At 40.7% G+C, this 17,035-nt stretch overlaps 2 protein-coding genes across 2 annotated transcripts; one reads left to right on the top strand and one right to left on the bottom strand.

Annotated features, from left to right (window-relative positions):
* Window positions 1–9,215: 9,215 nt before the first annotated feature.
* Window positions 9,216–10,667, top strand: GCK72_023462 (uncharacterized protein; the record flags this gene model as incomplete). Its single annotated transcript, XM_003102567.2, has 5 exons — window positions 9,216–9,246; window positions 9,534–9,671; window positions 9,719–9,819; window positions 10,339–10,409; window positions 10,562–10,667. 5 exons carry the CDS (start codon window positions 9,216–9,218, stop codon window positions 10,665–10,667), a joined length of 447 nt encoding a protein of 148 aa, XP_003102615.2.
* A 436-nt stretch (window positions 10,668–11,103) lies between these two features.
* On the bottom strand, window positions 11,104–14,657 carry GCK72_023461 (uncharacterized protein; the record flags this gene model as incomplete). Its single annotated transcript, XM_003102536.2, has 11 exons — window positions 11,104–11,168; window positions 11,214–11,323; window positions 11,373–11,477; window positions 11,584–11,683; window positions 12,736–12,901; window positions 12,999–13,103; window positions 13,210–13,328; window positions 13,976–14,105; window positions 14,152–14,216; window positions 14,266–14,423; window positions 14,557–14,657. The coding sequence occupies 11 exons, from the start codon at window positions 14,655–14,657 to the stop codon at window positions 11,104–11,106; spliced, it is 1,224 nt and encodes a 407-aa protein (XP_003102584.1).
* Between the last annotated feature and the right edge of the window lie 2,378 nt (window positions 14,658–17,035).

Here is a 17,035-nt window from a genome sequence, read left to right as displayed (position 1 = left end):
AGATGAGACTAAATTGATACAATTCACTACTGAATACACACCAAAACGGTTGTTCATGGGCAGAAAGTTGGATTTGTTGGAAAAAATGATCATTGTTCTTCCACAACTTGATGTTAACGAGGACACTGACGAGTTTCGGATCAGAAGACTTCTTTTGTTTGGAATCAAACCTGCTGGGAACTACTATTTCCGACGTATTCGTGCCATTTACAAAAACATTGCAAAGGAGTTTGAGACCAAGTCATACATTCATTTCAATCGACATTCAAAAGTCACAACTCTCCACAAAAAGCTGAACCAGACACGTCTCGAAGAGCTTCTCCGTCAATTTCGTGCTCAAACTTACTATGACCAACACATCATCTTGGAGCGTCTTGTATACAACTACATCGACGGAATCGGCGCGTTCTTGGAGAAATCTTCTGACAAAGTGCCGGCTCCAGAAATCGTAAATGTCATCTGTGAGATGTATGAGTTCAGTATGGACATCAGTTCTATCTTTGACTTCTTTGAGATGACTGTTCCATTCCTGAAATCTGTTGACGAAATGATTGCTCAATTACGCATGGATATTCTTCCGGACATGTACTACGCTGAAACTGGATTCATCTTCGTTTCGTTCTTTATGAAGCACTGGCAACGATTCTTATTACATCCAAACGCTTGTGGGATTGTCAACCAATGTTATCATCTAATTGAAGATATGATTCGAGCGGATGACCATTTGATCACTGGCTGGGGACGAACTATTGCAGTTTTTGCATTCCACGCAAGAAAGGCAATAACCGCTGCCGGACTTCAAACAGAACCCTTTGATGCTAAAGATCAATACTTCTGGAGAGTATTCCCAAATACTCAACAAGTCCATATGGATGTCAATTGCTTCAATGAAGAGTTTGCTGCTTGCAAATTAAAATTAAAAGGAGCTGCACTACGATATGACTCCTACAGTGATTTCAAGTGGATTGTTCACAATTTGAAGCCGAATACAAAGAAAGTTCCACCGTCAAAAAGACCGAATGCCCGCTACTCTTTTGTAATTCGCGCATTCATTGAGGCTCGGAAACATGGTCGTAACTTCGATCGGTTAAACGAATTGGCTAACTACTGTGCAAATGTGACCGCAAACGATCCACCTCTGTCGGAATACTGGATTGGAGCTATCAAAGGATTGTGTTGCTTAAGTTGCCACGACACCTTCCCGTTTAAGGAAATGGGACAGTTTATTGATGTAAGTTATTTGTTATTAAATTATATTTTAATTGAAATATTTGCAGATCTCTGACTGCTCCACTCACTACTCCTTCACCACATTCATCAGTTGTCTTGCTGGAAAGTCTGCATTCTACATTCCACGTCTTCTCGCAGAACTGGCCAAGCACGTTTTCCCGTTGATGCTCGGCACTCATGGACGTCTTACATCACAGAAAACACGAGATGTCAGACGAAAAGTCACTTCCAAAACCACGGAGTCTCGGAATCTGAGTGAAGCTGAACCAGGAGTCTGTCTGTGTCTTCTAATCATTGCTGGACTCTGTTGTGCTGGCGATGAACCATTCGGACTGGCTGTTCACTATCGAGGAATTGAAAAAAAGAAGAAGCGTTTCAAGAATACTGCTGACGAGCGAATTCTCCATCTCTTCCACTGGTTTGAAATGGATAACGCTATGTTCCGAGCACTTGGACACATTTCTCAGTTGCTAGAAGCTCTTCAACCACGTTTCCGTGACGCTAAGTAAGTGATTCAATGTATATTTCAAATATTATTACTTTTAAATTTTCAGTCTGATTCTCCCATCGGTGTTTCAAATCAAAAATCCGCAGAAGATTTTATCGGACTCTCACAGAGAAAAGGCTCCATATCGCCCACAGTTCCTGTTCAACATTGCTAAGACAGTGTTGTTCACCATTTGCGAGCAAGACTGGGTTACACTTCGAATGTTCCGATTTGTAAAAAGTCGAAGGATGGAGGCGTTCAACCAGGATAAGCTGAAGCAAAACTGCCTTGGACAACAGATCCTGAGATTATCTCTGCGAAGGATTACTGAAAGAGACAATGTGCAAAAACTCTTCGAAGCTCACAAAATCTCAAAGAAAGTCACTGTCGACAAAGTGTTATCGTTTATGAACATTTGGAACTTCCGGGCAACACTGTTTGATTTGACGCTCATGATCAAGGAGATCAGTCCGGATGCCAATTCAAAGTACGCTCAACAAGGAGCAATCGCAGCGGATGCATTGATGTCAGAAATTGGAAAATGTTGTCGTGACATGTTTCTAACTGCTTACAAGACCAATATCAAGATGCCAAATTTAAAGACCTTAATTGATTTCCGTTTCTCTGACATTAACAAGTATTGGCTGATTGCTCCACTCGTTCGAATGTGTCCAAAACCGACAAATATCCCTGTTGCTCATACCAATTCTACTATCGGAACAGTTGCTGCAAAGTTTTTGAAGGAGGCTGCAATGCTAATGGATACTCGACCAACGACTCCAAAAGATCGTCTTCTTCAATGTTCATGGGCAATGTCCAAGATTCCGTTCATCAACATGATTCTTACTTGTCTTCGTTGTGAGAAGTCTCAACAGAGTAAAGATGGATTTTTACAAGCGCTTTATGTTCAGTTGCAAAGGGAAATTCACCGTGACCATCACAAACGGTCGGATTGGACTAATCGACCAGAGCATCGGGATTGTACGGTTTTACGAATGAACTTGATCACCTATATCTACAAGGAAATTCTAAAACCAACACATGTGGAACCCTGGGGACTGCTCATCTTCCAACTTATGTATCATGGAATTATCAACCAGGCCAGAGAAAAGTGAGTCATTGAATATGTTTTGTTATTTTTATTGATTTTTATAATTTTCAGGCTTGTATTTGAAACATGCTACGATATGCTTCATCACATGGTTCTCTGGACACTCGTTGAAGGAGACAACATGAACACACACGACCGATACGGATCTATCAGAGTTCGTTGGCCACAATACGCTGGATTGATGAAAAAGATCCGAAAAGAGGTTCAAGACAGGTACATTGACCCGTCCCGCAGATCTCTTCTCCGCTTCATTCCTATTGGCAAAGTTCAAATGACATCGGTTTCCTACAAAAAGTTCCAAATGAAGAATAACAACTCTCCAAAGTCGTCGAAGAAATACATCAGCGGAGAAGGCTTGAAAAACGGACGATACGCCTATTTGCCGGAAGAAAAGGTGAAGACCAACGCTTTCGACCACATTCTGGACACGCCTGAAGTAATTCAAAAAGGAGGATGGAGATTCCGAAACTTCCAAACAACTCGTCTCGACAAAGTTGCTAAGCCCATCCAAAGTGTGCTTCGCCCTCTGATTGCACACAAACACATGCTGGAGTTCAATAGGCCACAATTGATAATGAGCGACAATATGTTTGACGACGTCTTCCTGTCCCCACCAGATATTGAAATCACCAAAGTTGTTGATCCACCAACACCAACTAACGAAGAAGAGGAGGAGTCCGGTGAAAAGAAGGCTGACACTGATAAAACTCCAGAGAAGGCTGATGAAGCAAAGAAAACTGATGAGGAATCAAAGACAGATGAGGAGAAGAAGAAGGACGAAAAGGAAGGCGAGAAATCGGCTGAAGAGGCTGATGCTGATAAAGACAAGGATAAAGAAACGGATAAAGAAAAAGAGAAGACTGCAGAAGGTGCAACTAAAAGTGATGAAGTCGTGGCATCTGAAGCGGAGAAAGCAAAAACTGCAGAAGCTGAAGCTACCCCTACTCCTGCAACTGAGGCAAAAGAAGGAGATACCTCAACTCCTAAACGTAAGTTTTTTAAAAATCTCGTTATATCCTGTTAGGCCACGGCCGCCGGCATTCGGTCATTTGAAAGATCCATTCTTTCAAATTTATCAATTTGCATCAATATTTCTGAGATTTCTGAAATAAAATTAATACTTTCAGCAGCTCCTGTTGCTCGTTCATCACCAGCCACACGTGGTAGAGGAGGAGGTCGCAAAAGGAACTCTGGAGCTCGTGCTGGCGGACCAAGAGCTAAAAGAGCGAATTCTAAAGCCGATGCTAAAGCTGACGCTGCAGCTACTGCCGGCTGGACCGGAGGAAATACAAGCTCGTCTGGCGGAAGTGGTGGAAATTATCACGCAGCAATGCGAGCTAATCAACCACCAATGAGTAATGGATCTAGTGACGAGACAAAGGTTAATATCCGCAACATGCTCAATCGCAAACAGGAAAAACGCAACAGCAGTGAGTATTTTACTAAATTTCGATTTCTTTAATTTTTTTTAAATTTTTCATTCAAATTAAACTAATTTCAGTTGCTGATGCAAATGCTGCTGCCGCTGTTGCTGCTGCCGCTGCAGCTAACGCCGCTGCCGCAGCAGCCGCCACGTCTAATGCTGCAACAACATCTACATCATCTGCTTCTGCTGTCAATCCGGCTGTTCCTGGCAGTACGGCACCTGTTGCCCAGACTCAGCAACTTCCTGGAATGAGTACAGACAACATGCCAGGTTTAATGGGACAACATCAACAATCCCAACAGGGAATGAATCAGCCAATGCACCAACAACCGCCACCAACATACACTGCAAATGGTTTGACCAGGCTTACTATGCCAAGTGAGTTTTTCGATTTTCAATTCTAACGTTAAAAACATTTTTTTAGCATACGGACAATTCGCAACACCAAACCCTGGTCCATTGAATCCTATGACTCATCGTGCTTCTGCAGCGATTTCTGCTGAAGATCGCAAAAAGATCATGGAAGAGCAAATGGTTATGAAACTTCAACAGCAACAACAGATAATAGAACAACAAAGACAAGTGCGGGAAGCTCGAGAACGAGAGGCTCGTGAGCATCAAGAAAGAATGGCTCAGATTGAACAACAAAAGCAAGAAGAACGTAAACGAGCGATTGCAGAGAGCAACCGATTGATAGAAGCACAGCGTCTGGCAAAGGAACAGGAAGAGCAAAGAAGGAGAGAGGAGCAGCTCAGAATCCAAGAAGAAGCTCGACAGGCTTTCCTTGCTGAACAAAGAAGGCAACAAGAAGAAATGAGACGCCGAGAAGCTGAAGAACGAGCACGTCGTGAAGCTGAAGAGCAACGCATCAGACTTCAACGAGAAGCTGAGGAACGAGAACGCGAGCGCCTCCGACAAGAAGCAGAACGTCAACGACGTGAAGCTGAAGAGAGGGAACGACTCCGCCAGGAGCAAGAACGTATTCGTCTTGAAATGGAAGAAAAGGCTCGAAGAGAAAAGGAAGAAGCCATGCGTCTGGAACAAGAACGTAAAGAGCAAGAAGCAGCTCGAGCTAGAGAAGTCGCCGCTGCCGCTGCAGCTGCAGCTCGTGAACAGGAGCATCGCGCCCGACTCGAACAACAACACCGGTTGAATCAGCAGAATCAGTACATGAATCAGCAAACGGCATCTTACGGACAGCAACAGCCACAGGGACAACCTCCAAGCTATCAACAGAGTTCCTATCAGAATCCAACTGGATATCCACAGCAAGCTCAGCAACCAAACCAACCGCCAGCTTACCAACAGCCTAGTCATGGTCACCAGCAGATGCAGCCGGCTCAGCAACAACACCAACCGCCTGCCTACCAGCAAGGAAACAACCAAATGCAGATGAATATGCATCAGCAACAACAGCAGCAGCAGCAACAACAACAGATCCGTCAGCAAGCTACTGCTCAGCCACAATTTGGAAATCAAGGTGGAATGAACCCACAGGCTCAGCAACAAGCTTACCCTGGTTATTCTCAACAGCTGGGTCAAACACAAGCAGGACAGCAAGGCATTCCTCAACAACAACAGCAAAGAAATCCTTTCGGTGCACAACCTGAAATGCAGCAACCGGGTGGGGCCAAAATGTTGATGCCGACCAAACCAAACGAAGCTCATGCTCAACAATACCAGCATACCCAAAACCAGATGGCTCTTTCGCAGAAAGAGAAGGAGAAACAGTACTTCCAAGCAAAAAATGCACAAGCAGGACAAGCGACTGGTCAAAATCCACGTTTCGGAGATGCTACAGCCGGGAACGCGTCTGGGTTTGGAAGAAATATGTCGTTTGGACAACAACAACAACAACCTAACGCACCTGGTACGTTTTTAGTTTTCAACAGTATTTTTCAACGTCATAATTTCAGATTTTCCAGCCACTGCCCAAGTTCCTCCAACCAACCCAACAAGATTGCTACCAGGTCCAACTGTTAATCCCAACCCAATGCAAGTACAGCAGACTGCAATGCAAAACTATCAGCAGCAGCAACCTTTACTTGGACAACCTGCTCCAATGCAACCTGGTGGCCCAACAGGTCAACAGCAACCAGCGGCTCAACAACAACAATACAACCGCCCAATGCATACCACACCAACTCCTGATATGAGTGCACGTCCAACACAGCCTGGATCAATGGGTCAAATGCAGAACCGGATGGGACCTGGAAGCGGTACACAAGGTTATGTACAACCTGGTCAGAATGTTTCCGGAGGATATCCACAAGCTCAGCAGCCAGGACAAACTGCATATCCACAGCAACAAACCAACTACGCAGCTTCGAATCCTCAAATGTCACAACACCAACAGCCAGCACAAAACATGAACCAGCCTGCCCAAGCCCAGTCCCAACAGCAAAACCCTCAACAAACACAGAATCCCGGACAGTATGCTCGGCCTACCCAGGAAGGAGCCTATTCACAACAAGGATACAATCAACCTGCTGCTGCTCAAAACTATCAGCGTCCTGAGCAACAACAGCCAGCATCACAGAATCAGTGGCCTGCTCAGACTCAACAAGCTAACCAAATGAGACAACAACCAGCTCAACAAGCTCAACCTCAGCAACAAGCCCAGTTTGGTAGAACTGAACAACAACAGCAGCAATACCAACAGGCTCAAGCACAAACGCAGCAGGCACAGCAGACCAAGAATCCAATGGCTCCACAGAATGCTTCTTACCGTGGTGGATTTCCAGCACAACAACAACAACAAGGATACGAGCAACAGCCAGCTCAGGCTCCAGTACACCAGAATCCTCCGATTCATCACCAACAGCAACCAAATCCACAAACCACCCCACAGTATCCTCAGCCGCCGCAACAGCAACCTTCTCAACAACCAGTTCACCAGCAACAGCAACCACAGCAGCAACAAAACCGTTACAGTGGTTATGCTGGCTCGAATGCTTCATCCAACATTTTGAACCAATCAATGGAGGAATCTGGATTGAATCAGGGATACACAAGTACAAATAGTGAGTGTTCATTACAAATTTCTTTTTATTCATCATTCTCGTTTCAGCGTCATCTCAGCAGAGCAGTTCTTCGCACATGCAGCAGAATGCTTATGGTATGCAGCAAAATCAAATGCACCAGCAACAAATGACTCAACCTGGTCAACAACCCCAACAACCACAGCAGCAGTCGAGAATGAGCCAGCCTGGAATGGGACAACCAGGAATGGGACAGTCAACCATGGGTCAACCTGGTATGGTACAACCTGGAATGGGTCAACCAGGGATGAGTCGGTCTGGAATGAGCGGAATGGGACAACCGGTACCACAACAAGTACAACAAACTCAGCCGATCCAACCGGCTCAACAACAACAACCACAAGCTCAGCGTGGAATGAATCCAATGGGTGGTGCCCAGTTACCTCCATACTCTATGGGACAGCAACAACAACAAGCCACTCAGCAGCAACAGCAAGAACATTACCGGCGGATGCAAGAAGCTCAGCAACTCCAACTCCAGCAGCAACAGCAACAACAGAGGACTGCTCAAGCTCAGGCAGCTCAAGCGGCCCAAGCGCAAGCTCAGGCCCAAGCCCAAGCCCAGGCCCAAGCACAAGCTCAACAAGCCCAACAAAACGCGATGGGTATTCCACAACAACCTGCAGCCCAGCAGCAAATGCAAGGTGGTTATGGAAATCAAATGCAACAATTTCCCTCACTACAACATCGAGCACAAGGACCACAAGCTCAAGGAATGGGAGCTATGGGTGCTCAACAACAAGTACAGCAGCCAGCAGCTAATCAGTACTATCACCCACAGCAGCAACCAGACCAGAGGTAAGATTTTATGAAGTTTAGGAATTGACGTTTCAATAAATCAATATATTCAGAATGCAACAACAACAACAGCCACAACAGCCAGGTCAGCAGCAACAACAACATGGCTATATGGGACAGTATCCCAATCAACAACCTCATCAATATTAATCATGTCACAATTATTTATTAGTTACTTGTCATTTTACTAAAATCCCGATTTTCTTATAATTTTTCAACTCCATACTCAGCTAATCTCCAATTTTGTATCATATTTAACCACATTTAAAACCACTTGTTTAAAAACTAAATTAGTCACTTACTACAACATTCTAATCTGTTCAATTGTATAGTATCCAAACGGGTTTAGTTTCCTCAACAACACACTCACAAACCTTTATAAGTCAGCTGATTATTTCATTTTTTTTGTCAAAAGCTTCTGTCAAAGTTGAACACAAAATAAATATTCTCAAATATGTAGTGGTTTTTTGTAAAGGCAATGTAGCATAAATGTAAAGAGGCGAATAAGACAAAACAAAACTGAGACCAAACAATACAATTGATCAACATTTGTTTCATTTTCGAGACATTTTTGAAATATTCTTTTATTTAAAGAAATTCGAGTTGGGAAATTAGCATTTAGATGGAAATACGACCGTTTGAAATCCAGTGTTCTTTATATGCACTATGTTCTCAATTGCACTTCAAGATCGCATGCCCGGTCATGTTTTCGATGTTTTTGTGCATTTTTCGAAGCCGCCAGAGACGTTGTTACAACCGAAGATGATGCTGTGTCTTTTTTCGATTATGTGTTTTTTGTTGTCGCCCAAATTTTCTTTTTCCGACAGCCCACACTTTTTTCTGGACTGCTCGTTTTGAAACAGCGCTTCGGTGCCGGAACTCATTCGCTCACGCTGCTCGCACTCACCATCACATGCCAAATATCTTTTCTCTCCTTTTCCGTTTAAGAAACGCACAGCTCAGAAGCTCCGCCCATATCTTCCTTTTTTAAGGCCAACTTTTTTTATCTCTGTGCTTCTTCTCTGAAAAGAAAAAAGAATAGCTCTGAGCTGCCACCAGTCCCATTCATCCATTCCATTTCATCTCTCATCAGGACGACATCTTCATCCATCACTCCTTCTGATGTCATACCAAAATCCACCAGCTTATGATCGTGAGTTCTGATAAGTAAATAAAGAAAATTATGAAATATTCCAATATAGCCAGAAATGGGGTTTTGAAGTCTTCTAGAATACAAAACAACGGTGTTCGTATTGTCATCGAAAATTATGAAATAGGAGACAAAGAAATTACGAAATATTGTCTCATGTTTTTTTTAAATCATCGTTGTCTTCTGGTATATTCGAGGAACTGATAGAAGATGACACACTATTTTGACAACAAACTTGAGAAACAAAACATGAAAACCTACAATTCTCCCACGACGAAGTTTTAATTTAGAAGTGGTCCCACCAGCATACAATCCGGATTATGCACCCACTCAGCCAGTATATCACCCGAATAATCATGTAACCTCACCACCATTTCACTTCCATGACAATGGTGGTTTTGAGAACATTGCGGATGTTCATTCTCCGGGTAAATTACACTCCAAATCATTCAACCCCAATACAACTATTTTCCAGTGTACACAACAATGGCGTCTGGACCGATGCCATCTTCTACTGTCATCATTCGTCTGGAACCGCATGCCACAAAATTGCAGTGTCCGTATTGTCGGATGGACGTGAGTTTCCCGAGATTTTGCTGTTGAAAAGAAGATGAGAGTGGTTCAGTGTGTCGCACTTGTGCCCGAGGGCCCCAGACATTTTTCTTGAGACTTCCGGAGGTAGACAAAATAAGGGAAAGAAGTGAAGAGAACAGAGCAAACAAGAAATCTCATAAAATCATCAGCAAACTTTTCATGGATGAATGGTTATAATAAGTTTTCGAGAACGCATTCCGAAAAATTTAATATTCAGTCTTTCGACAAATTCTTAAGAATTAGGGAGATTCTTGGTTGGTCAGATTTAAGATATAGATATTCAAGAGAATATTTTAGTGTGTAAACTTTCTTTATTCCTCAGGGTGAGAAAATTGGGAAAAGTGTTTTGCGAGAATATCAAAAAAGTAGTCGCGATGCGAAAGAAGCGAGTTTTAATGAATTGTCTTAGTGACCTCTAAACCACACAGCACTTCAAAAAAGTTGATTTCCGCGTGAACCTATGGAAACTGTGATCTCTTTTTTAAAACAAAATAATTCCAGATTGTGACTTGTACCAAATCTGTCTACGGCTTATTGACCTGGATCTTCTTTGCAGCTCTTTTCCTTTTTGGGTGAGTAACATTGTGTTGAACACTTGTCATCTCACTTCCTCCCCATCCAATTAAGCAAGTCTACTCCGTGTTTATCCCCTCATGTTTTTGTGTTCACTGAGCCGTATTCCTCCTGTCGGTTAATCATTCCTCAACTACTTCTCTATTTTCAGCTGCTGGTGTTGTTGCTTCTTGCCGTTCTGTCTACGTTCCTGCAAAGACATCATTCACACATGTCCAAACTGTCGTGCTATGATCGGAATACATCGACGGATCTGATGATATAATTATTGTTTCTCTTTTCATTTGAGAAACGTTTGAATAAAAAAATAATGAATCGTTTGTTATTCATGAATTGTTCATTTATCGTACACGTGACTTAATTGAATATGAAGGAGTTGTTATTCAAATTAGAAAGATAGGAAAGTAAGAAAAATAGGGTGAGAGATATAGTGGAAAATATATAGATGAGAGAAATGGGCGAAAATATGCGAAGATATGATTGTCAATGAGTGGATGCATAATAGCTGCCTGCAAAGTCAGCATGAAAAAGTTTTGATGATGATGCGACCGGAAGAGTCACTCAATCGTAAACTTTCTATCTAGCTCAACCACGGCTCTAGTTGCATTCACTCAAATGATATTCATTTTGGAAAAAGGGGGACGATGAGATGAATTTTTTGGAATTGGTCGCTATTATATGTGTTGATTATGGTTATTGATCCCAGGCTGATTTCATGTATACGAACCAATAAATGAAGTTGTATAATGTGAACACCACTAAAAATAAAGAGTGTCATAGTGCATTAAAAATGACAAACAAACCTGGAAACATTAATCGAGAAGTGTTATCCAGACGCTCACAATATAAGTAGTTTTTGGATTTTCTTTGAATGTCATCCTTGCAGATGCTTTGCTGTTGCCAACGAACGGAGCTGGAATTAGGATAACAACTCATGAATTGCAAAATAACTGGAAACAAACTTTTTAGCTATCCTCGTTGACTTTGCCGGTGGTTTTCCTTCATCTCGCATCAGAAAGCCAACTGTGGCAAGTTCAAACAGAGACGCGAAAACGAAGCATATGCCACTGAAAAGAAAGAAAATAGAATTGGGTATTGGGTAGTAGGAGGTTATGAATAATTGTAGAGGTGAGGTAAAGGAGAAGGAAAAGGGGGAAGAAAAACGAAACAAACCTCAACATCCAGACGTCGATAGCTTTGATATACGACACTCTTGGTAGATTTCGGATTATATTACCAAACTGGAAGGTGAGAGCCAGTAAGGCATTGACACCTGAATGATGAAGGAATTAAGAATGAGAACAAACTTATCAAACTATATATGATTTGACAAGATGTTGTTCCAAAACGTTGAAAAATAATTAAAATACATTTTTTTTTGAATTTTATTTGTTCCTACAAACACTCTAACTAGTAAGAACTAGTAAGTAAATAAGAAAGACTTCTCAAATAGTTTCACATTAATTAACTTTTTATAAATCAGCTATTATTTTAACAGATAATAGCACACTGTATAAGTAATTTCAACAACATACTAAGTCAGTATACGAATTTGATAAAATTGAGCAAAAACCGAAACAGCATTTAAAACAAACCTTCACCCTCACAAAAATTTGTTTAGAAATTCTTTCCAGTTTGTGAGAGTGACTAAAAGTTCATTTACTCCAAACACTAAATCTACCGTAATGTTGTAAAACTTTATTGTCCGAGCTTTGGAGTACTTAGAATGATTAACTACCTACTATACGAAATGAATTTTAAAAATCTCCACTTAGATTAATTTGATTCAGTAAAACTCTACCGTTGAAAACTTTAGTCCATTAGAGATTACCTAAGAAATGAACTTCTGCCTTTCTCAGTAATACCAAAAAGTCAACCAACAGAAAAACTCATTCCTAAAAGAATTTGTATATGTTTGGGTGGTTTATAAAGTCTTAAATAGGATTAATCTTCGAAACATCCGTGAGTCTTAGTGTTCTTACTCGTTTTCTGGTGTAAACAATACAAAGAAATAATCGGTAAAAGAAGAATAGAAAGTGGACTGAAAAGATTACCAGAGATTATATTCATGATAAGTGTTCTACTTATTCTTTTTTTTTCATCTCGATACTATTTTAACTATAATCCATTACTCATTTTCCTTTCTCGTGCAACTCATCGCAAACCTCGGTTTTCAATGTCAAAGGATGGGAAGAAGATTGCAGTGACGCACTAAATCTGATCAGCGACATCAAATTGAATTACGTGGTTCGGAAGATTTAGGATGCGGTTGGGGAAAGGCACTATACTCACAAACTTTTTTCTCCGAGTATTTTTAAAACTGACCAATCATTGTTCGAGCAGGAATAGCTTTTGGACCCAAATAGAATGGAATCCAGGAGATGAATACTGTCATATACGTGGGAATGTAACCTTGGAGGAGATACCATCCGGATCTCCGTTTGAATAGAAAGTTAACATTCAGCTCACTCCAATATCCAGCTGCGTATAACTGAAAATGGACAGAACTTAGATATCAACGTGTAAACATGAAATATTAATTTTCCAAGAAGTCAATTTATTTTTCACTCTCCAAACCAGTAACTTACTTGGAATTTATTGGAAGTACTGAAATTGGTCATTGTGAAATCGGGCAACTCAATCGGTTTGAAGATAGTTAATGGAGGGTCGCCCCATCGCATGAATACCTCATCCTATAAACGGAACAATTGAAATGTGTCTGTTGAGGAAAATGTTGTTATGAAAAAAACTAGTCATAAAAAGAAAAATATAGGGGTATAATTGGAAGAGATTCGCAACCTTGTTGTAGTTGAATGATTCGAAAGTCAAAGAACATTCAATACTGTCCATTGGAAATTTAGTGAGATCCATCACACAGGGACCAGTGCTCTTTATTCTCCAATTGGACCATACAGAACCTGAAAGAGAATGAAATGGAAATTAAATGTGGTGGATTGGTTTTCAGGTAGAGAGCACACGTAGAAACACTTCCGTACACCCTTCCTCCTACTAAACAATTATTCCCTTTGTTTCTGTTCGCTGGGTCTTTTGATCAATTATTCATTGCAACCTGCCTTTTCTTTTGATCTGTCTCTCTCCTTTCAACTACATTCTGCCCCATTTTTGGTTCAATTGAAAAATAAATAGTCATCCTAGAAATTTTACACAGGAAACAAACCACGGATACACTGTATCTTATGTCATTCAAATTTCCTTTCACTTTTTTTGCCAGTGATTCCGTTTCTTATTGAATTTCATTTTCAGGAAACATGTGAAATTGAAACATCTCTAGCAAATACTTTTTCTATCACTACTACCGAATTTAGAATTCTTGGATTTTGAAATTCGAAATTTGAGATCCAAGACTTCAAATTTAATTTATCCCTTGCGCAGTCTCAGAATTTTGCATAAACGAATCAAGCTTAGCATAAGTCGAACTACACTTAACGAGCTGCGGACGCTCTATCTTTCTCTTTCTCTTTTTTTTCTTTTTTTATCTGAACCTTCTGGAACCCTAGCGAACTTTTTGTCTTACTATAAAAACAACAGATAAAACTAAACCTACCATTTGGAAAGACCATAAGAAAAACATTGGTGAATGGCGAACTATGCAATTGTGCTTTTTTAGAATTGATGAAGCATGTATTGGGCGTCCAAATATTCTGCATGACAGCCCAATCGAATGATAAATTGCCCTGCACATACAACGGAAATGTAAAATCTTTTCTAGTGACAAATTACCTGGCAGGGATTGAGAATGTCGTAGGCTAAACCGGGGTCTGTCCAGTATTCGTTCATGTACAAATCTGGAAATAGAGGGGTGGCTCGGTTTGGCTGAGATGGAGAAATGAGTACCTATTTCAAAATCCTGTGTTAACTCGGAGACGGATGACACTTCTTGTACCCACATCTCGATTCTCACGTCTACTTGTGGAGATGGAAGTTTGTGTTTGTTGTAATAGAGGGCACGATCCAAAAGGAGATGATCAATGACTTCAGTGTCATTTGCACAACTGAAATAAAGTAAATCGTTTGAAAAATGACAATAAGATATCAGTTTCAGCTATTCAGATTTCAAATAACTTTTGAATTTCATTAATCAGTGTGAAACTGGTCGTGTGAACGTGATTTCGATTTGTAACTCACCCTCTATCCAGCAAATATGACACAGTTGGACTGATCTCCGCGGCGAGTGCATGAACCGTTTCCCGGGTAGCATACAGCAACAGAAATAGTGTGGAGAGCATTTAGAAGCTGAAATAAACTAACTAAATCTGTGACAATCTGTTAGTTTTCAATCAGAACGCCGTTTGTCCTCAATCTTGCAGTCCAGTATGAACATTTCCCTTGGGACTTTGGGTAAGATAAATGATGGGAAAAGGCGACAAGGAGGCAAAATATGTGGCTTCGTATAAAATGTTTTTTTTTTCATTTTTATGGACTTCTCAACGAAAAAAGGAATTGAATGGGAAAAAGGAAAAGGACGGAAAAAAATTGAAAATGAGAAAAAGGAGAATTCTAGGCAACCAATGCTTCCAGGCGACAACTAGATTGCTATTCTTTAAAACATGAATGGGTCGGAAGGAGAAAAAAGGACTTACGTTGGCAGTGGTCGTCGTCGTCCGTTGTCACCTATGGATCCTGGTGGCCTTGGTGTTTTGTGCGACGAATGATGGTGGCATCAATATTCGTAGACGACGTCGTTGTCGCCGTCGCACATGCCCTGAGGCGACCGACTCGAAGACGCCGAACTGAAGCACCGCCCCATTGTTGTGGTGGGTGTGTGCTCTCCGCAGACTCCGCAGCCGGCCCGGCTGCCGCACCCTTGCACCCTCTTCTCGGCTTCTAAGCATGGAAAGAAAGAAGGAAAAAAACTCAATTCTTATCTCTTTTTTGAACATCTGACAAAAGCAAGCCTCTCCTCACACTTCTTTTCTCTTGAAAAGCATCGAAAGGAAAAGGAAAACGGATTTGAAGGAAGAATGTAGAGAAGCAGAAAAATGTTGAAAAATGTAGAAAAAATGATGAAAAAAGAAGGAAGTGCTCTGCTGATTGCTATTCTATTTTGTCCACCCTTTTTTACGCTTCTTTATGCCGAAACAATCGTGTCGACATCTTACATTTCTTTCTTTTCTCGAACAACGGAAATTGATTTAGTTGTCAGGGGCGCCTTGTGTGTAGACAAGAAAAAAGCAAGAAATAATTCTGTGCCGGAAAGTGGGAGTCGCTCCAAAAAAGAAACAATTGAAAGTAGAAGAGAAACGATCGCATAACAATATGGAGACTAAGTGAGAGCTAGTAGACAACCAGAGAATTGGTGCAGGAATGGCGCACAAAATGAAGAAGAAGAAGAAGTTGCGAAAGTCTAAACACAAATTGGCAAATTGCTTCGTCCACTACCAATTGGATTTCTCTGAAACACGTGACATCACATTTTTAGGAGACATGTTGACTCAAGTCCAGAGGATTTTAGATCAAAAGTGTAGAAAATTAGGAAATGGATGTTTGGTTAAAGTTACTGATATCAGGTGATTGAAACAAATATTCTAATTAAAACTGTGCTTTTGAAAACTAACAGCAATAACTATGGATTTGTATATATGGTACTATTGTATATATACAATTTGAAGCACGTTAAACAAAAGCAAGTAACGTAACTTTGAGATTCATTACTCTGCGACAATCCGCTGTCTAGAATCGAAAACGTTGTTAGACTTTCAGCAACTTTCAGTAATGAAAATGTTTAGCAGTGGAAGTCTTACTAAATTTAGTTATCAAAAATTATCGCCTTCTGATTTTACGAGTTCTGTTGGTTTTCACGGTATGATTCGTACCAATCTATGTTTAAAAGTAGAAAAATTGTCCAATTGGTTTTTTGTAGCCCACATTTTCACCTTCTTATAACATTTTAAACTTTAAGAAACCGTCCGAAACAAACAAGTTCACAAGGTCCCAAAGCGAATCGACGGCCAGATCTATCTTAAGACAAAGCTTTGTCAAAATTTCGTGGATCATTTCCTTGTGAGCAAATTGAAATGAAAGAAATAACGTGATCTACTAATACAACAGGTGACCTCTATCCTATCTCTCATAACCTGTGTGTTTTTCAGTACACACCAATTGGCGTATTGGCAAATTGGTGACCTCTCTGCATCTCTGATTCTCTCCTTCGTTTTCGTCAGAATTCATTGATTGATGGAGTTCCTTTGTACAATTATAACACCTCAATATTGTAATTTCTAGTTTTTAAACTATTGACCTGCTCCTACCCCACTACTTGTCATTGAACTGCACAAAAGAGAACATGAGCCAATCAAAAATTTATTGAAAGCCATATTTCCAATATCTCTTTGTTATTTTTTCATTTTCTCATTTCAAATTTTTACTGAAACATTGTTCCAAAGAATGAGTAATTTGATATATTCCATGTGCCTCCACTCTAGATACTCTTTGTTCTTGGAGTGTACTTTTCGTCTTTTCTCTCTCTTCAAAAGTACAAGAAACCAATTTTTGAAGCAATAGATAGATCGGGTCTACGTGTACTATGATGTATCACTCCATGCGCGTTTTGTTCTTCTTATCAGTAGTCTCAACCTTCAATTAAAAGTATCTATTATCAATTTCC

The sequence above is a fragment of the Caenorhabditis remanei genome, chromosome X (assembly GCF_010183535.1).
Source record: "Caenorhabditis remanei strain PX506 chromosome X, whole genome shotgun sequence".
Taxonomy (NCBI): Eukaryota; Metazoa; Nematoda; class Chromadorea; order Rhabditida; family Rhabditidae; genus Caenorhabditis; species Caenorhabditis remanei.
The sequence above is the reverse complement of the archived record's forward strand: the minus strand, read 5'-3'. Positions and strand labels throughout refer to the sequence as shown.